General features: G+C 38.1%; 3 protein-coding genes across 4 annotated transcripts; 2 read left to right on the top strand and 1 right to left on the bottom strand.

The window, feature by feature from the left end:
- Positions 1 to 84: 84 nt before the first annotated feature.
- Positions 85 to 4,580, top strand: LOC122845181 (charged multivesicular body protein 1b). Its single transcript, XM_044141303.1, has 8 exons — positions 85 to 432; positions 2,298 to 2,395; positions 2,474 to 2,620; positions 2,704 to 2,772; positions 2,856 to 2,963; positions 3,044 to 3,087; positions 3,664 to 3,736; positions 3,888 to 4,580. The coding sequence occupies exons 1-8, from the start codon at positions 417 to 419 to the stop codon at positions 3,930 to 3,932; spliced, it is 600 nt and encodes a 199-aa protein (XP_043997238.1). The 5' UTR covers positions 85 to 416; the 3' UTR covers positions 3,933 to 4,580.
- A 2,322-nt stretch (positions 4,581 to 6,902) lies between these two features.
- On the top strand, positions 6,903 to 10,894 carry rraga (Ras-related GTP binding A). Its single transcript, XM_044141300.1, has 10 exons — positions 6,903 to 7,068; positions 7,341 to 7,440; positions 7,526 to 7,625; positions 7,725 to 7,791; positions 7,895 to 8,117; positions 9,185 to 9,280; positions 9,380 to 9,502; positions 9,951 to 10,042; positions 10,146 to 10,261; positions 10,382 to 10,894. The coding sequence occupies exons 2-10, from the start codon at positions 7,420 to 7,422 to the stop codon at positions 10,483 to 10,485; spliced, it is 942 nt and encodes a 313-aa protein (XP_043997235.1). The 5' UTR covers positions 6,903 to 7,068; positions 7,341 to 7,419; the 3' UTR covers positions 10,486 to 10,894.
- Positions 10,895 to 12,664: 1,770 nt separating this feature from the next.
- Positions 12,665 to 20,064, bottom strand: cnga2b (cyclic nucleotide gated channel subunit alpha 2b). 2 transcript variants are annotated; one of them, XM_044141295.1, is made up of 10 exons: positions 19,962 to 20,064; positions 19,806 to 19,878; positions 19,147 to 19,460; positions 18,938 to 19,043; positions 17,892 to 18,001; positions 17,694 to 17,804; positions 17,178 to 17,354; positions 16,854 to 16,961; positions 16,625 to 16,731; positions 12,665 to 16,507 (listed from the first exon to the last, which is right to left on the bottom strand). In XM_044141295.1, the coding sequence occupies exons 5-10, from the start codon at positions 17,990 to 17,992 to the stop codon at positions 15,108 to 15,110; spliced, it is 2,004 nt and encodes a 667-aa protein (XP_043997230.1). In that variant the 5' UTR covers positions 17,993 to 18,001; positions 18,938 to 19,043; positions 19,147 to 19,460; positions 19,806 to 19,878; positions 19,962 to 20,064; the 3' UTR covers positions 12,665 to 15,107. The 2 variants fall into 2 exon arrangements, with proteins under 2 accessions (XP_043997230.1, XP_043997231.1); XM_044141296.1 differs by lacking the exons at positions 18,938 to 19,043; positions 19,147 to 19,460 and having other exon boundaries at positions 19,806 to 20,036.
- Positions 20,065 to 20,248: the final 184 nt, after the last annotated feature.

Below are 20,248 nucleotides of genomic sequence, written 5' to 3'. Positions count from 1 at the left end.
CACACAGTAAATCTAATCATCAGACAGGCGCTTTCACCGCCCACCGCAGCGGCACGTCCACTTTCACCCCGCTGCCCGCATTCCCTTTGTTTTCAGTCGGTGTTTCCGCAATTTTACTGTTACCGTGTGCTTCTAACGTGCTTGTCTCTGTTTTATTGATTTTTAAAATATATTTTCATTCACATTTGGGCGAAAGAGGCGGATGCATCTCGCTCGTGACGTTTGAATGGAATACCTACACCACGTGACAATGACGTAGACGATATTTTGGTAAGACACCAGGAAGTGAGGAAGAGGGCGACACTACCGAAACAGAGGAGTGTAGCGTTTAACAACTTTTTCTTTTTTTTTGACTAGTTTATTTGTGGATTTTTCTCGAGAATTTTATTGTTGGGTCTCCGAAGAAGCAATTAAAGATGCCGAGTATGGAAAGTATCCTTTGAAAGCGGTGAAAATGGAAGAGAAGTGCGGCGTAACGACAGAGAAGGCAGTGGCTAAAGCGTTTAACGCAACACGGTAGCTTCGTTAAATTATGAGATATATTTGTCACTGACATTTGAGTCTTTACAAAGTGTATCAGGCATTACTGAAAGCTTAATAAAGTAGCATATTTAATAAGTTGAACATTACTGAATTTCTTCAGGCGTCTGTAATCTTTGGCAGAGCTGCGTTTACGGCCTCTATGCTAACATCGGAAAACATAAAACTTGATACCGTACACCACAGCTGAATTATGTGGTTTATATAGTATTCCCTACAACAGTTTATCTTGATACCTGTAGTATCCTTATATTTGTTTTATATGGTAAACGCTGTATGTTTGAGAACCACATAAAAGCTTGTAAATAGATAGTAAACTAAATGTACAGTTTGATAAACACAAGCTTCGTTTGTGTTTACCAAAACGAAGCCATAGGCCAATTCTGTAGTTATTGAAAATGTGTGAATTTTAGGTCAAAAATAATAACTTTGTTATCGTTTGGATATAAACGACTTACTGAATACCCAGTTACTAATCAGTTACTCAGAGATTCTTCCTAAACTGGCATATAAGAATTTAATGTGGAAAGTCGGGATTTGTTGGTTTATTCTCACTAAATTCAAACATAATCTTTGTTCTCATTCATTTTATCTTTTAAAACGGATGATAAGGCAAATTTTTTTTTTCAGTTGGGAAATCACCTAATTGTGCTTTCTTGTGGACAGATTACGTACTGCTGTACAGTATGCGGAGCTCGATGATGTCATAGTGGACGCTCCAAGACAATGTAAAGATGCACTGATCAGAGATGTTTAACTTGACTTTCTTGATCAATTGAAACCTGTCCTGCCCTAGGAATAAAACAGATACATTAGAATTCAAATTAAAACAGAAAACACTTATTAAAAAAAAAAAAAAAACTGTCCAAAGTTACATCACTGGAAAAATCTACAAATACAATTAGAAAAGTCACTTTATGGGACAGAAAATTTATACAAGTTAATCTGTTCATTAACAGACCTCAACACTTTGCTTTACATCTCAAACTTTTAATTTTGTCAGATCACAACAAATTATGGCTTCACAGTATAATTAAAACATCCAATATGTGATAATAATAATAATAATAATTACGCTGTTTTCTTCCCTTGCTTTACCATTGGAAGCAAATAATTGTTCATCCGAATAAGTAAGAGAAAAAAGCTCTTGTTTGCTGATCTGTGTTAGATTGTTGCAGCTTTTAGTAATTTATTTTACCAATATTTGAACCTGAAGAAACCCTTTTGTTGTGGTTGATTATTTATATGATGTCAAGAAAGCTAGCGTGACAAAGCTAATTTCAATCTGCAATCTACAAACATCCTCTGTCAAACAAGTCTGTTGCTTAGCCTTGCAACTTACACAGGATTTCAACATTATTTCAAAACAAAATAGTTGTCAGATTGACATTTAAGAATCTTATCTGAAGTTTTCCTCCCTGTTGTGGCAGCTTAAACAAATGAAATGACTGAATGAAAATACAGTTTTTTCTTAAGAAGTTTCTTATAACTTTTATTCTTTATGTGAATTAATTTTCAAATACCTCACTGATATTGGAAATATCGAACTTTGAGGTTTCTTTCTTCTTTGTTAGCTTCCTCTCTAAGTCATGTTCTCAGTCCAGCCTGTTTTAGCCTAATTTGGTGCTTTCAGTGATGGGACAAAATTAGAGATTTTAGATTCCAGTGGCCTGATCAGTGGTCAGGGCAATCAATAAAAGAGATTTGTTTTCTGCTTGTCTTCCTGCTTTCTGTTGTTCTTTAACTTTGTTTCTCAGAAAATCTCTTCAATCTAAAGTTTGCTGCCAAAGAGCTCCAAAGAAATTCAAAGAAATGTGACAAAGAGGAAAAATTAGAGAAGGCAAAAGTCAAGAAGGTAAGTTGTGTTTCACTCATCAGGCCAGCTGTCAACGTCGGCTATTGAGAGCTTCATCAAAGTTTTTGTCGTCTTCAGGCCATCCAGAAGGGGAACATGGAAGTGGCGAGGATCCACGCAGAGAACGCCATCAGACAGAAGAATCAGTCTGTGAACTTCCTGAGGATGAGCGCCCGAGTCGACGCCGTGGCAGCGAGAGTCCAGACGGCAGTTACAATGAACCAGGTGCGCCGCACGCTGCTTCAGTTAACGTCTCCACATCCATGTGGCAAAACAATGGCAGCTTTTTCTTTGGTTTTATCTCACAGGTCACAAAATCTATGGCCGGAGTGGTGAAAGGCATGGATGCCACTCTGAAGAGTATGAATCTCGAAAAGGTATCTCCAACTAAATGGTATATATTCATGCATTTTAATGAAAGTAACATATTTTAAACTTGGTTGGTGCTTTTTTGTTGTAGATTTCAGCTCTCATGGACAAATTTGAACATCAGTTTGAAACTCTGGACGTCCAGACTGCTCAGATGGAAGACACCATGAGCAGCACGACGACTCTCACAACACCACAGGTGGCTTTCTCTGCTAAGCTTTTCCTCGCGGTCCGTTTAAGAACTGCTTGCATGAATGTAATATGTTATGTGCGTTACAGAATCAAGTGGAGTCGTTGCTGCATGAATTGGCAGATGAAGCAGGGTAACCACTCATTCTAATATTTCTTCTCGGATCAATTAAATCACATTGTGTTCATTCATTTTATCAGTGATATAAAATGATATTTTGTTAAGGTGAGTCTTATGAATATAATTACACCTGTCGCAATAAAAAATTCCGCTGGGCGATAAATTGTTCCAGAAGTTATTGCGATAAACGATAACATTGTTGTTTTGAAACTATTTTTAAGTAATATATTGGTAATGGCATAATAATAATAATAATGCAAGAGCACATTCTAATAGATCGATAAACTTTAAATTCTAATTAACACTGGAACTGGAAGACATTTTAAATATCCAAAATAAATAAACAAAACAACAATTAAAATACACTTTTAAGTCTTTGTAAACAAAATTGTTCTTCAAAAAAAGGGCTAGTTGAGACCAAAGCACCAAACAGAAGACTTTTATCATCTATTTTTTGGTAGAAAGAGAGAAAAAAGAGAAATGCCAGTGGAAATAATTGAGTTTGTTTTAATTTATCATGAGATTAATTAATTTATTGAATATTATGACAGGCCTATATATAATGGTTAAGCTTTTGCTTTCTGTTCAGATTGGACCTGAACATGGAACTCCCTCAAGGACAGACAGGATCTGTGGGTACCAGCGTAGCCTCTGCAGAACAGGTATCCTGTCATGTTTGCTTGTTAAATCTAAACAATTAAGTGTTTATTTTATAAGAAAACTAAATTACAAAATGATTGTCACTTATAAATGTTAAGCTAAATGTAAAATATGCTCTCATCTTTACCCTTTTAAACTGTTTCTTGCTCGCAGGACGAACTGTCTCAAAGGCTCGCCAAGCTCAGAGATCAGATGTAAAGAGCAGAAGCAGTGGAGCAGCACCAGAACAGTTCTACACACCTGATAGACACTACCTGACTATAACGCCCTCTGCTAGACATAATGTCTGCTTTTCCCTCCTCTTTGCATATTCTGTCTGGTGAGAAGCAACTGTAAAGAGTAATTGTTCCCTTAAACTTACGGCGCTTGTTGGTTTTTTTATTTTTTATTTCCAGCTTCATATTAATAAAAACAAAATAAAAAATTGTAATTGGAACATTTTTAATCGAATGAAAGATTTGATCTTTGTGGTATAAAAGATATTTATTCCTACTTACAATATTGACCGTAATAAAAACAAAAGAAATTATTGCCTTTTTATTTATCATCCATTTTCAGATAAGCTTTCAAGGTTTTGTATAATAGTACTTTTTTTTCCTTCAGGTGTGCATACTTGGGGCAGAATATATGCATATTACATTTCAAGGACTTTTGAAAGCTTTCTTCTTATTGGTGAACGGACTTTTTGTGTTGATTTATTCTATTTTCTTTACGATCAATATTTCCAGAAGGTTCTAGGAGGTTATGTTGTCTGCGTCCCTTTTCATCTTCTTAATTTACTCTCATTGTTTGAGAAGGGTTAGAAATAAGAGAATGAACAATAAAGTTTTATAATACCCATGCAAATTGTCTCCATTAGTTTTTGTTGTTAATGCCCAGTTTGAAAATTAAGTGCATAACATCCATTTTCCATAACAATTCATGTGAGAAAATAAGTTAAGATTTTTTTTATATGCATTGTGAAAGACGGCAAAGTTTTTGGCATGCTTTAAAAAAATACATCAAACTCACTTTAGATGTAGTTTGACACCATATGGAAAAATTCATTGTGAATAGTTATTTAGCCTAAATCCAATCAACTCTCTGTAAAGAAAGTTTTATAGGTACATGTTCCTGGTGACATCACATAAGGGGATTGATCAGAGTTTGTTGTAATACATAAATTTGTATTTTGCGTGTGTTTTTCTCTCCTTGTTCACAAGTTTCCAATCAAAATCAGCATTTAGTTGTGTGCTGTTTGGATGCAGCCAAACATTTGAGCTGTAAATTATTTGTAAATGCACAGAAACCAGTCAAAAAGATTCACATAACAATATTGTATTTGTACTATTAGCTCTGAAGACAATCACTGTCACTGTTCTTTTCAGAGTCAATTTCAGGAACAAGTATGTAAGACTGAACTTTTCTTTTCTCTCAAATACTTCAGAGTTTTTCTTTTGTCATATTCACTGATGGCGACTGATTAGCTCCAATCTGGCACCTCTTGTGATGTCACAGACCCAAACGATCGCTAACAGAATAGCTCGTTTTTGGGTTTTTTTTCTTTAACGGCTATTTATTTATCAAGGCCTCTGAAGATGATGATGCAAAAAGGCATTTTATGTAAAATCAAGAAAGTTATAGACAACCCTGACCATCTTCCTCATGAGGCTGTCTTACAAAAACAGTGTCTTTAGTCAACTGTCGCCTCCGTCTACAATAAAGAGAAGAATTTGATTTAATATGAGTTACAACAATATTTAATTTCCCTTTGGGATCAATAAGGTATTTTTTCAATTTACAAACCTTGTGTCTGGAAAAATCCTGCTTTTGAAACCCATACTACATTATCCAGCTGTGTTTTTATAGTCTATGTTTGTTTATGAAACAAAAAAAAACAGCTCTGGATATTATTTTTTAAGATCCAACACACCCACTGTTATTGCCAGTTATAAACCACTTCTTTAGTATAATCCAACTCAACTAAACTCAGTTTTATCACAAGACAAACAAACTTTAAAGATTATGTTATACTAATTTAGTTTATGGGATAGTCATTGCTGTAGTCTTTTTCTCCTGAATGGTCAAACGATGTACTGGTATGTAGATGAGGCCATGTCCCATTTCTCGTTATCATCCAGAGAGTTTTTACACTCAGTGTAAAGTCCAAAGGCTTGAGCTTTGCTACTTTATTTATCTGAATTCTGCTTGTCTCTGTGTGTTTTACTGATGTTTTATTCACACATTGTGCCAGACATTTAGTAACTTATCAAATTCAGTGTAAAAAAAAAAAGAAATGTGGATGCTGAAGCCATTGAAGAATCCCGCTCAAAAAACCATATTATTATAGAGATTCATCCCCAAAGGTCTATCTCTAAAATCCATTGTGTGCTGCAAAATCAATCTTATCCGCAGCTACAAACCACCATTTAAAAAAGCACAATATATCAATTTGTTCTAAGATTGTTCTTAAATAATAATAATAATAATAATAATAATAATAATAATAATAATAATAATAATAATAATAATAATAATAATAATAATAATAATAATAATAATGACAGTAGACATTAGAGTAAAGGGTTAAATTCGAACCTTAACAAAGGGCAATAAATAAATTTTCTTGACATTAAAAAAAGCACATTTTGTGATTAGAGATTTCAGTTAATTGCACCACATTTTTAGTTTCGTAGTGGAAATACTATGCAATAATTTCATAAAACACAGAAAAACTGACAAAACAAGAAATTTCAGTTAGATGTATGTTTAAAAGCCTTTATCAGTTTATTATTTAGCAACTTATCAAGAGCCAAACGTGACTCCTCGTTGGCAAATTGAAGACCCCAGCAGTGCCCAAATGTTTGACTATTTAATTTGTTCACTTCCCTCTAGTGGCACCTGCTCGGAACTTTTTTTTCTTTTTTACTTCAATTTAGACAATTTTAACATCCTTCGTTTCAAATTTGTAACATTTGTAGAAACCAGCATCGTTTGCATATTTCCCTTTGCCTTTGTCTTGTTAGGCGTTAACTGTTAATCAAAATTAATTCTCCAGCATTTCAGTGATATTTATCTTTAACAGCTCTGACATTCTGTGTGAGCATTATTTACCTGAACGTATCGATAAAATCAATCCTATCACTTGGTAAAAGAATTAAAAACTGCCTGGAAGACAAAACTCGGGGCATTTAGCAAATCGATCATCATGTGACTTTTGCGTAAACAGGAAGCAGCTGATTTTTTTACTTCACCCTGCTCTCACTTAGTAATGAGTAGAGCTGTGTCCTCTAAAACAAATACAAACCGTTCTCTGAGTTTACCTGGACACTAGTAGCTGCTAAGTCATTTAGGAGTAAGTATAAAATATGACACAAAACTTTAACTAGGACAGCTTCGCTGCTCAGTTTGGTAGGCTAACATTGTTAGCGTAGTTAGCATTAGCTAAAGTGATTCTTCGTAGCAGGACAAATCGGTTAAATTAACGTACTAGGCGAATTGTACTAATTTCTGTGTCGGATAGGATTTGAACTGTATATGTACACACATGTTTATGATAATTAGCGGGTTTAACGATGTAACTTTGGATGGGGGCTGTAGTAACAGCTGGGTGAAACTGCTCCGCAGGAGAAGTGCTGCAGAAGCAGACCGAAGTCATCTGACCTCCAGCTCAGGAAAATCTTCACGACCGTATCTCCTCAGGGGGATGTCAGCGATGAAGAAAAAGGTGAAGCTGGCCGTGTAGTTTCAGGACTTCTACGTAGTTTTAGACTTCGTTTATTGAAATGTTGTGGTCTACCTTTTGTTGTTAGGTGTTACTGATGGGGAAGAGTGGGTCTGGAAAGACCAGCATGAGGTCAATCATCTTTGCCAACTACATAGCTCGGGACACACGTCGCCTCGGAGCTACAAGTACTAAACTGAACTTATTTAAAGATAAATCATGCCTGATTAGTGTTTTGATTGTTTTTAATTAAAAACAACCTGCATTTTTTTTTTTGTTAACTCTAGTTGATGTTGAGCACTCCCATGTTCGGTTTCTGGGGAATCTGGTTCTAAACTTGTGGGACTGTGGAGGGTAAACCCTGCGTCATTATTCTCTGCAACATTAGATGTTACTTTTCCTCTGCTATGATTTCAACAATGATTTTTTTGTTTTTTTAAATCTTTTTATCCACTAGACAAGACACATTTATGGAGAACTATTTCACGAGTCAGAGGGACAACATTTTCAGAAATGTCGAGGTCCTTATTTATGTGTTTGACGTTGAGAGCCGTGAGCTGGAGAAAGACATGCACTACTACCAGTCGTGTCTGGAGGCCATCCTGCAGAACTCGCCTGATGCCAAAGTGTTCTGTCTGGTGCACAAAATGGACCTGGTCCAGGAAGACCAGAGAGATTTGGTGAGCATGAACCACTGCCTTACAAGCCTTTGCTGCGTCAACGGTACTTTCTGTCAGGCAAGTGTAACCAGGTTAGAAACAACCATTTACTTGGAAGAGCAGAAACATTGAAGTGACCTAAACAGACTAATAAAACAGGTGGTTAGTGGTAATAAAGAATGACAAATTAAAAGTGAAAGAAATCGATCAAATCTAGAGAATCAGAAACTCTGGGAAATAAATTGTGTGGATCAAATTAGCGAGGTGAAATGGCCAAATATCATTTGTAATAAAAACAAACAAACCCACATTTAAGACTGTACATATTGAACATAAATGATGATAAAATCTGGAATAATAATAAAGAAAAAAAGAATCTTAAAACATATCAGTACTTTCCATGAATATTAAACTCAAGGTGCTACAATTGAAATATCATAATCTATAAGCGACAATAACTGTAAGCTGCCACTCCAAACCAGGCTGAATAGATGTGACAATATTTTACGTTTTATTTCTCAGCCTTCATGAAAACTGATAAATATTATGTATATTAAGAGAACCTTGGAACCAGTTCAGTTTATTTGTAGAGCGTCAATTCACAATAAATGTCTTCTCGGGGCATGTTTCAAAAAATAACTTCAACTCAGTAACATGTTCCCATCGAGCCTCGTTATCAAACAGTGCATTAAGCCCAGTTAATTATTCTGAATAGTTAAAAGTTCCTGTCTAAGTAAAGATACAAACTCCCCAATACCAGGAAGCAACCTCTAGAACCGTTCTCGGTACAAGCAGCCGTCTGACGGTTTGAGAAAACAGAGCAGACACACAAAAACGAAAGAGATGAGCAGCACTCTGGCAATGGCAAAATTATTATTATTGCAATTATTAATGTGGTTTGTGAAACTTAAGATTGAATCGAATGCGACATTGATGTTTTTGAAGTGTTAAAGAGAAGTATTCCCACAGCATGATGCCACCACCCCCATATGTCACCACAGGGACGGTGTGTTGCCATTTGCAGTCTTTAATGTTCCTGCTCTGCTCCTTGGGTTTTGTGATGTAACTTCCTTTTTTTGCTTTTACAGATCTTTAAGGAGCGTGAAGAAGACCTGAAGCGGCTGTCGAGACCTTTGGCTTGCACGTGCTTCAGGACATCAATCTGGGATGAAACATTGTACAAGGTGAGTTAACTTGATTGAATGCTTTTCTTCTTTTTTTTTTCCCATTATATTAACTGATAAAGTCGCCTTTGTAAGAAGCTCGTTAAAATGTCTCTGCAGGCCTGGTCCAGCATAGTTTATCAACTCATCCCAAACGTCCAGCAGCTAGAGACGAACCTGAGAAATTTTGCACAGATCATAGAAGCAGATGAAGTTCTTCTGTTTGAGAGAGCCACCTTCCTGGTGAGAGCGACCTTTCACTTCTGTCTCACTGCAAAAACACAAGATCTTACCAAGCATTTTTAGTCTTGTTTGTAGTGCAAATGTCTTATTACACTTGAAATAAGTGAAGACTGACTCACAAGTATCTTTTCACCAAGATACAGGAGCTTGTTTTAAGTAAAGAATTACTTAATATTGGTTAAAAAGCAGCTGCTCCATTGGCAGATAAATTTATAACAAGACAATTTTCCCATATTATAAGTGAAATAATCTGCCTATGGACTGCCTATTAACTTAAAACAAGCTCCTGGATCTTGCCGACAAGTTACTTTTAAATTAGTTCCCTGAGTTATTTGTACTGGAAACGAGACTAAAAATCCTTGGTAAGATTGTGTGTTTTTTCAGTAGCCTAGATTTGGATCAGGGAATTTAAAGCATGTCGATGTACGCGTTGGGTTTGCCCGTGTAGGTAATCTCCCACTATCAGTGCAAAGAGCAGCGTGACGCTCACAGGTTTGAGAAGATCAGTAACATCATCAAACAGTTCAAGCTCAGCTGTAGGTAAGTTCACGTCGCGCGTGCTGTAATGTTTTCTGTCGATTTTTTATTTTTTTATTTTTTTTCCCCTCGTATTTAATTGTTTTGTCTACCTTTGTCATTTCAGTAAACTCGCAGCTTCTTTCCAGAGCATGGAAGTTAGAAACTCCAACTTTGCGGCCTTTATCGACGTCTTCACCTCCAACACTTACGTCATGGTGATCATGTCAGACCCCTCTATTCGTAAGTACATCAATGTTTGTGGTCATGAATTTTGCAATATTCATACCGCTTAAAATCTCTTTAAAATATTGTATTCACTATCTTTTTTTTTTTTTTTTTTTCCCTTCGTTTGTTTTTCAGCGTCTGCAGCGACGCTCATCAACATCCGAAACGCCAGGAAACACTTTGAGAAGTTGGAGCGTGTGGACGGACCCAAGCACAGCCTGCACATGCGGATGCGTTAGCCCAGACTTAAATCCCAGCGGATACTCTCAACCAATCAGTACACAGAGCGCAGATAGCATGTTGCAGCCTCGAAAGCTCTTGCAGATATAAACAGCCCGACATCATTTCTGCTCTGTCTTTACATTCAATCAGCAGTCATTCTGGGAGAATCTTTTTTTTTTGTTGTTGTTTAATTTCTACAGGGATCAGAAGTATCTTGAACAGTGATACGCTCTGATGAAATATTTATGCTTAGTTGACACATGAAGCAGTTAAAAACGTGTGTTTACCATGAAGGCCTTTCTTTTCTCACTTTGTTGTATCCATTGGATTTATATAGTCAGTGCAGTGTATCCCAGTGACACTGTTTGATTTTTCAACTACGATTTTTAAATGGTCACAAAAATATAGTTATATTTAGAAACCTAATTTTGTGTGTGTGTTTTTTGTTTTTATTCATATTTTAAAATTTTTTTTGAAACTGCAATATGTGTGTTTAGTATAGTATCCATTCAGAGTCCACTAAGCACCCTGGACCAGTTGTCTGGTACGTGTGATACGCTGCACCTGTCAAATGGGTCGACAGAAGTGTTGGGGCAGACGGAGCAGCCATTTAAAGGCACAGAATGCTAAGAACGTACATTTACTCAAAAGTTTTGCTGTGGATTTTCTGGAAAATGCTAGATAAGCTGTTTCTTTGTTTTGAAAATACTTCTTGGTTGCGTAAAAAAAATATATATATAAAAGTAAAATTTGGCCAAACAGCTACCCACACTGCCTTAGCCTTATATGCATGTCTTAATTAGCCTGTGGTTAGACATTGCTTGATGATACAGGTTTAGCTGAGCAGCTGTTCTGCTCTCTCAAAAGGAAACTGATACCCATGATAGAGAGGATTGTAAGGGGATAGCTAAGTGTTTTCATGACGCAGTTTTGTGTGTGTGTGTGTGCATTAAATAATGAAGAAATCACAGTTAACTAAAACAGTCTGGATAATCAATGAGGCTTTCATAATAAACTTAGTAAGAGTTTCTGCAATCTAATTAGAAGATCTATGTTTATTAAAAAAGATCTTCAGGAGGCTTACGTGACTGAAAGGAATATGCTTCTTTGCTTCCTCCCTTTTACTTATGGTACATGGGTTTGGTCTGTCTGTGTGCATGGATATACTGAACACACAACTGGTACTGGTACCGCTGCTGGTACTTTACCTCCTTTTAATGAAACTCAAGAAATGTTGGTGTAACACAATGGTGTGCAGATGAAGCTTTACAAGACTTTAATAGCTTTTTTTTTCTGTGGATTTCCCCGAAGTGTCAACGCATTTTAAACTCAATCGCCACCTAGTGGTTTCTGGGAGTATTGTAGCATTCACACCAAACGCTTCGAAGCGTCCCGTTTTAAAGATGAATATGAAATGATTCATCTCAGCCAAAACGTTGGGTCGTTCGGCCACATTCATCTTTAATTCAGAAACTACGTATGGAGTGAGGAAAACACAGGGGTGGCAGTGAACCAGAAAACAGGATTTAGATCTTGAATGGTAATAAAACCAGCGGTATAAAATTCCTTAATGGTACTTTTCAGTAGCATTATAAGCGAATTTCACACCAGGAACACATTCACAAAATGTCAGATGGTTTGATTAGCTACAAAGCATTAGAAGTACAAACTTTCCCTTTTTTTCTCTACTGTTGCAAAGGCACCAGACTGACTTCTTGGGGACATACATATATATATATATATATATATATATATCAAATCCCATCTTTAAACCTGTCATGCTAGGCTGGTTCAGTAAAACATTTTCTCTTTATCTTATAAAGCAAAAAAAGCAAAACCTTCCCAAACATATTCAGTTTTTAATTATTATTCTTGGTTCAGTACGACTGGTAAGTTTGACTCAGGTTTGCTATTTTGCACTTTCATAGTTTTACAGTTTGAAATCATTCATTCTCCTGCCAGATGAAAATGTAAAGTAACATTTTTTTCTCTAGAATTTTTCTTCTGATTGAAAGTAATATTAAAGTTTTGCACTTAAACACCTCTTGGTTGAGTCAAAAACAATTTTAACATTTTATCTGCTGGAGTTTGTTCCTAACGGTATTAAATGTGACTTTTTTTTTCTTTTCTTTTTTTTTTAGAAAGAAACTGTTTAAAGATTAAATTGTGTAATTTAGAATTGCTGCCGCAACTTTAACACAGAATGATGAAAGGACACTTGCAGTTCTCCTCACCAGATACGGTCCTAGCCTGTTTGACGCCCTGGGTAAACCACCTCAATTAAAGAGAAATTTTAGTATTTTAATGTAGGAATAGCTGATATGAAATGGTAGTAAATTGGGACAAATTGTTTATTAAGATATGTGCGAAAGGCAGTCTACGCTATAAAACCAAAAGCATTTATTACATTACATTTATTTTAACGAAATAAATGTAATTAAAACAAGTCATACTCCAAGCCGGAAAAATCCAGAACAAATCTTGTAATTCACAAAAACATGCAGGCTACAGGCTGTAGGAATGACGTTAACAGCTTTACTAAACAGAAAGAACGGATTGTTTATTTTTATTTCATCCTGACCCCTCCTAGGTTGCTCTGGAGCTGAGTAAAAACATTATTTACTTTCCTCTGAAACGTCATGTTGAACCCTTCAAAGTAGTGCAGCATCTTCACAACCTTAATGCAAAAAAAAAAAACCTTTTGAAGTTTATTCATAAAAACAACAAATGTAGAACAGTGGTGGAGATACACCCAAGGAAAGCAAACAATGAACAAAAAATCCTTTGCACGTTTGTCTACATTATTATCATCATAGTTCTTCATCTTAAATGTCTATTGATTGGTTGCCCATGATGCAAATATTTAAGAATTTAGAAACCCTTTTTTTTTTTCTTCTTTTTTTTTTTTTTTACCATTTTGTAGCTGAGTGAAGATTGATTCAAGATGCTTGATATCATCAGTGCCTTTCTGGCAGGATATGAATTCAACAGCTCCTGCCTCTTTATTGTTACCGGCTCTCTTCAGCTCTGCTGCTGTGAGGCATTGTTCCAGCTCCTCTTATCAACACTGCTCATGTGTGTCCAGGAATGCAAAGGCTGAAATACTGGAAAATCCCCGGCCTTTTACTTCAAAGTGTAACTTTCCTCAAATAAATGGGTGGACGTCAGTACGGGACCTTGCTCATTTTTGTTGGGTTAGAAGGTAGAACACAAAGCTTTTGCAAATAATCAATATTGAGTGTCTAAAGATTAATCTCTCTCTCTCTCTCCTTTTTTTTTTTTTTTTTAGCAAAAGGTTTTTATGGCACAAACCTTGTAAATGTAACATTTAGGAAACAGTCAAAAACACTGTTACAGATTTACAGTTACAGGTTTATTACAGTATTAATAAACCTTTTTTATATGTTACAGTCCCAAACGTCAATGTATTTTATTGGGGTTTTATGCGATAGAATAACTTTGTAAATTTGCAAGTAATTACAATTCTTTATTACAAATATTTAAATCCAGTGCCCCAACTCTGAGCGATCTCCTAATCTCTGTTAAAGATTAGTATCCCCACAGCATGACCCTTCCCCCACCCTGTTTCACAGTTGAAAGGGTAAGTTTACACACGTGGATTTTATTTACTATTTGGGTAACTCCTAAAGTCACTAGTACTTATTTTGGGGCATCAGGGTAAAGGGGGGTGAATAAAAGTACACTTTTCAGCTCTTCATTGTAAAGAATTTCCTTCTGCTCCACAATCAACCCTCCCTTTGTGTTGGTCTGTGGCGTAAATTTCCTTTAAAAGGGCATTTTGTGATTTTAATTGTAAATGTGAAAAAGCTGAATGCTATGTAGCACCTTAGAAAGGGGGGCTCTGGAAACTAATTGCTTGTGTGTGACAACTAATCACCATGCACTATCTCCTTAGACCTTTGGTTCCCTGGAGAAGCAGCAGGAGCTCATTTGAAGAGTACCAAAGCATAATAGATGACATGTAGAGGGAACTGAATGTCTCTGTTGATGCAAACAAACATGATACTCACAGGTGATCCAAAGGAAGATATAAAGAAATCCCAGAGTATCTTGTACTTGTCGTTTATATACTCTGAAACATTTATTTAGCTTGAACAGGTTAGAAACGTGAAGTCAACCTTTGCACATACTTTCAGCTCTTGGCCGTTCATTTATACAATAACTAAAAGTTAGCTGGTTTCTGGTGTTGTGCATTTTGTTTTCATGTTGATTGAAATGCAGATATTTCTTTAACTTATAAACTGCAAGAAAACAGTAAAAGGGCAATGGTGTGTGAAGATGTTCCAGCTGCCTCCAGCAGAGCAGAAACATGCATTTTAGCTTAATTGCCCACTTTAAATTACCCTGCTGTGTGTACATGCATGGCTATTTACCCGATGTGTCTCTATGCTGCCCCGTGATGGACTGGTGACCTGTCCAGGTTGTACCTCGCCTTCAAGCCATTGACGCCTGGAGACAGGCCCCATCCTCCATGATTCATCCAGTGAGTGGATGAATGAATGGCTGAAGTCTGATGTTGAAAGTGTCAGTGTTGTAATGTTTGGCTGTTTCTGTCCTGAGTCTGAACGTCGTTTTTATGTGGTGACCCATTTGTACTGCCAAAACCACCGGGGTCACTTCAACTTGCCATTTGTGTGCTGGCATGCATGTCATTGTTTGCCTCTGCGCCGCAGTCAGTTTGGTTCAGGTGCCGCTCCAGCAGAGTGATTCGCTGCTTTAGCCGCTGCTGAGTGTCTGTGTACTCAGTCAGCAGACGGGCAAAACGAGTCTGTAGGGTGTCCAGAGAGGACTCCAGTCTCTCCACCTTCTCCTCTGTGTCCTCCTTCTGTAGCCCGCCCTTCTCCGCGTTCTCGTCAAGAAGCCCTTCCTTCCTAAGAATCTCCCTACCCCTGTCCTCTAGAACTTTTTTAGCGTCTGGATACTCGGTCACTGCCTCCATTAGGTCGTCCTTGGAGAGGCAGAAGAGGTCAGAGTATCCCAAGCTTCGGATGTTGGCTGTGCGGCGATTCCCCATTTTACTACCCTTTATGTTCAAAATGCTGATCTCCCCAAAGCAGCTTCCAGCAGTGAGGAGAGCGTACTGCGTGACCCCATCGTCAGCTACTACTGCCAGCTTCCCCTCTTTAATGATATACATCTCCTTACCAATGTCTCCTTTCCTGCAGATGTAGTCTCCTGGACTAAAAACCTGCGGACGTAGTTTGAGAACAAGCTCCACGAGCAGTCCGGCCTCACAGTCTTGAAAAATGCGTACTTTCTTTAGCGTCTCAAGGTGTACGTTGATGGCAATCTCAGCGCGCAGTTTGTTGGGTAGGTTCTTCAGCACCTCCTGCTCGTCTACGGTTTTTTGATTGGTCCACAGGTAGTCGAACCACTTGATGACGCGCGTCTCCAGTTCTCTGCTGACCTTGCGGAAGTGCATGTAGTGCTTGATAGCGTCGATTCGAGCCTGAAACTCGGCCCGGGTGGCGTTCATGTTGGCTATCATGGAGCCTACATTTCCCACAATTGTTGCAAAGATCAGCACTCCAACAAGAAAGTCGAAGACCACAAACAAGTACTCCTCATCTTGCACAGGTGCAGGCATTTCTCCAATGGTGGTAAGAGTGAGGGTCGACCAGTACAAACAGTAGACATAGCTTCTTGATAAGGACGAGTACTCCGGTAGGGAGATGTTTGGAAAGACCCACGTGTCTGAACCAAACCCCAAAGACTTGGATATAGCGTAGTAGATGCAGCCATTCCAGTGAATAATGACCAGGATGTAGAGCACCAAGTTGCAGATCCGGAAGATGTTGGGGTAGTTGGTGCGTGTTTCTGTCCGGTCAAAGAATTCAAACATGCGAGGGAAGCGCAGCAGGCGATTGAATCGGAGCTGAGGAGTGTGGATGCCAGTGTAAATGTACACTAGATCAGTGGGCAGGATGGACACCACGTCCAGCTTGAACTGTAACGTTCGGATGTAGCTGTCTCTTAGCTTGGCGTGGTCCTTCACCAGGAGGCCTTGTTCCAGAAAACCTTAAACAATATAGACAGAGAGAAAATTTAGTTAGACAGCTTCAACAAATATGTGAAAAAAAAAACTTACCTACCAAAGCTTTAGGCTGTAAGAAGGTGTGTTTTTTAATGGATTACCTGTCCGTAGTCGCACAAAACTGTCCAGTATGTACACAGTATCAGAGATGTAATCCAGCACCAGCCAGCAGATGTAAATGCTCACCTGCAATTTGTCAAAGCATGCCCTGGGAACATAAAAAAGGTTCAAATGATTTAGTTCTCTAATCAAAGGGGTGGATTGTACAGATCACTGCATTTATTATCCATCTGCAGAGCTGGAGGTGACCGACTGTGGGAATTATAATACCTTGCAATCACAAGGAACCAATTGTAGAGGACAGCAATAGCAATGACAAACAGCCAACGGTAGTAGGCGTCATCAGATGGTGAGACAACAAACAATTCCCACCTCTTCCTGGAAGTATGAGGAGCAGACAAATGATACATTAGTTAAATCCGCATGGAAATTCCTCTCAGAAAAGTTATTTTGTTTTATAATGTAGCATTGACTAACAGAACACCATTTTACAAAGCAGTAAAATTGAGTTAAAAACTAAAAACAACACAATAGATAGAACAGGGCATCTTCTGACCTAATTAGACATTTCAACCCTAACCCAGTCAGGAATACCTTAAGATCCCTTTGGCATTGTTGCCATTGGCATCTGGTTGGGTGATGCTGTTGCGACTGGGGGCTATTCTCAGCTCAGGGCCGCGAAAGCGTTCCAGGAAGGAGTCTGGCCGCTCCTCCTCCTCCACCAGGCTCCTGTGTGCCCATTCCCTCAGCCTCACCACCAGTTTCACCAGTCTAAGACATGTGCAAAGCATAAATTCCCAGTGAAGCTTCACATTTGCTTATATCAAATGGAAATCATAAAAATAACACAGAAATTGCCATTCACGTGAAACCTTATCCCAGAGAAGCCCCCTAGATTACACTCGAAATTAAATGGATTTGCAGAGTGAAGCAACAAATAATCTCTGATAGAGAAATGTTTGCTAAATTGTGGCCGTATTATAACAATTTGACTCATTTGTCAGGCATGTCGATGTAAGTGCCAAACGATGCTGCTGATGTTCATATCTAACAATTCAGAAACTCTGGTAAAAATGCTAAAATGTAATTGCTGCGACGCTCCAGTTTCACCTTGAAACGGCCCCATTCCTCTGAAAAGAATTCACCGAACTGCGTCCGTCAGGGTCAAGAGCGGCGACTCGTTGTAGCTCTGATGACGTGTCATCGCAGACCGATGGCACCCTGGGACAAAAACAACAAAACGGAAAAGAAAAACTCTTGTTATTATTCGTTTCATGCACTGCTTTTATAAAACTGACTTTTTCTTACCTGCTAAGTTTACTTTCAGCCCTCTCGATCTCTTCCTCCAAGGTTGTCTTCACTGACAGGCTGTGGGGCGACCGGTCTCTCTCTGCCACCTGGCCTGTCATCTTCAGGTTCTGTCATGGAGGACAAACACCAGTGTTGAAGTCTCACTTGTTGCCATTCATCCCATGCTGTCATTAGGAGTGCTCCCTGTTTCTCTGCAGAGCTGTTGCAGCAGAGGAAAGTGTTTATGGTGCATAATGTCAGTTTATAGTCAGGGGATGTTGGCCAACTGAGACCGTCTGCAATCCCCAACCAGCATCCATCAGGTGATGACTCAGTTGCCGTGGTGAGGGAAGCATATGCAAAACAGGAACTGAGCAATTTACAACTCGACTCTATGTTGGTCTGATGGGAAAAATGTGCTGCCTAAGAATTTTTTTTTTATTGTTGCTTTGCATTCTTTTCTTATTTTACGCTTCCTGGAAAAAAGACTTGTGGAAAAACCATTAGCTCCTTTAATCAGAACAGAAGAACTTTCTGTTTTTTTTCTGTAGAGCATTTTATTACCCTCTGTAGAACTGCATGAAAAAAGCAGAAGACCTTAATTGTATTATATTTTAATAGATAGATACAGATAGTACTAATATTTACATAAGTATTTATTACCTCTTTTACTTTATATTAATAAAATAAATTTTAACCATATATTTAACTATTTCATATTTTCACTGAAGATGTAAATTTTAATGATCTATTCTATAAATTCATACAATTTTTTGTTTATTTTGTATTTAAATGAATTATACTATTATAATTCATTCAATTTCAAACAACTTTTAATAGAATATATCTCGTGGACTTCTGATATTTATTTCATGAATCCTATTTTAATTTTACTTAAAGCAGATTTTTGTTTTGACTTGGGCATTTTTACTGCGCAACTTGTTGCTAACAACATTTGTCTCATAAAACAAACATATTGTACCAGTAATCCATTTGCTGGTTTCAATGAACTGACAGTTTCATCTATGAGAAAAATATCTAAGAATTAAAGTCGTGAACCGAACCTTTTTGGGAGTTTAGGTGAAATTTTCCAAGCCTCTCCACCAGCCCCTGTGGAAGCCCTTTATTCCCCCTACCAGTTACATGTGTGGCCCGTAACGCATTTCCACCCTGCGGCACAGACAGACAGACGAGGAGCTGTTTAGACAACTGTTACCACTGTGTGGCTAATTGGTAGATCATTAACGAAAACACGGCTTCGGTCAGACTGAACCTCTCCAGCTGAGCGAGCCTATCAGCAGCTCTCCCTCCGGACCTTCATCACTCAGGAAACCAGCATGCTGAGTGCGCGCGCAAACGGTGGCTCATTTGTATCATTACATCACAGGGGCAGCCGGGTCGAACCACCAGAAGTTATCACTCAACCAAACTCAGCCTTTAAAAGAACTAATTGTTGCTCGTGAATAGAAACTTCTTGAAATGGCTCGAATATCTCCTTTTTGTGAAGCTGGAGATAAATTCGGATTAATTTAGACATTTTGAGACTTCTTTTATTCCTGTTCTGTAGAACTTCACCATCTTCATACACTGCAAAGCAGTTACACACACACACACACAGCCATGTTTTCATCACTTGTGGGGACTTCACATTGACTTCCATTAATTTCTACAGCCTAACCCTTACCATAATCCTAATCCTAACCCTATCCATCACATACGTAACCCTTACCTTAACCTGTACCCTAAACATAACCATCACAGAATTAAACCACTAACCCAAAAACAATTCCCCTCATGGGGACCAAGAAAATGTCCCCACAAGGTGCAATAGTCCCCATAACCCCACATTGTAGACAGAAATAGGTTCCCATAAGGATATAAAAACCTGGTGCACACACACCCACACACGCACACACACACAGTGACTCTTACCTTAGGTTTCCTTTAGTTACCTGAAGACCCCGTCACCCAGAGCAAAGCACCTCCGACAGATCCATCCTCAAAGCTGCGAGCGAATGAAAACACTCCTAAAACACAGCCAGAAGTGTTATTTTGAAGTAGTTCTCTGTGAGGCTTTGAAAGGTGTACCAGTCAGAGGTGTGAGCACGTGGCGGCGCTCCTCCTCCAATGAGAGTACACAGGTAGGTTAGGAGGTAATGGCAGGGTGGGGCTTCCAGAGCCCAGAAGTCAGCTCTGGATGTGAGAAATCTTTGGGGAAATATACATTTTCAATAAATCTGGATCTGTTCTTGTCATGTTAGTAGAAAAACAAATGCACACACAAAAAAATCCAAGAAATGCAAATGGTTTTTTTTGTTGTTGTTTTTTTTGGCCAAAATATCTATTCCTTTTTCTTTTTTTCCTTACAGAATTGT

The sequence above is a fragment of the Gambusia affinis genome, linkage group LG15 (assembly GCF_019740435.1).
Source record: "Gambusia affinis linkage group LG15, SWU_Gaff_1.0, whole genome shotgun sequence".
Classification (NCBI taxonomy): Eukaryota; Metazoa; Chordata; class Actinopteri; order Cyprinodontiformes; family Poeciliidae; genus Gambusia; species Gambusia affinis.
The sequence above is the reverse complement of the archived record's forward strand: the minus strand, read 5'-3'. Positions and strand labels throughout refer to the sequence as shown.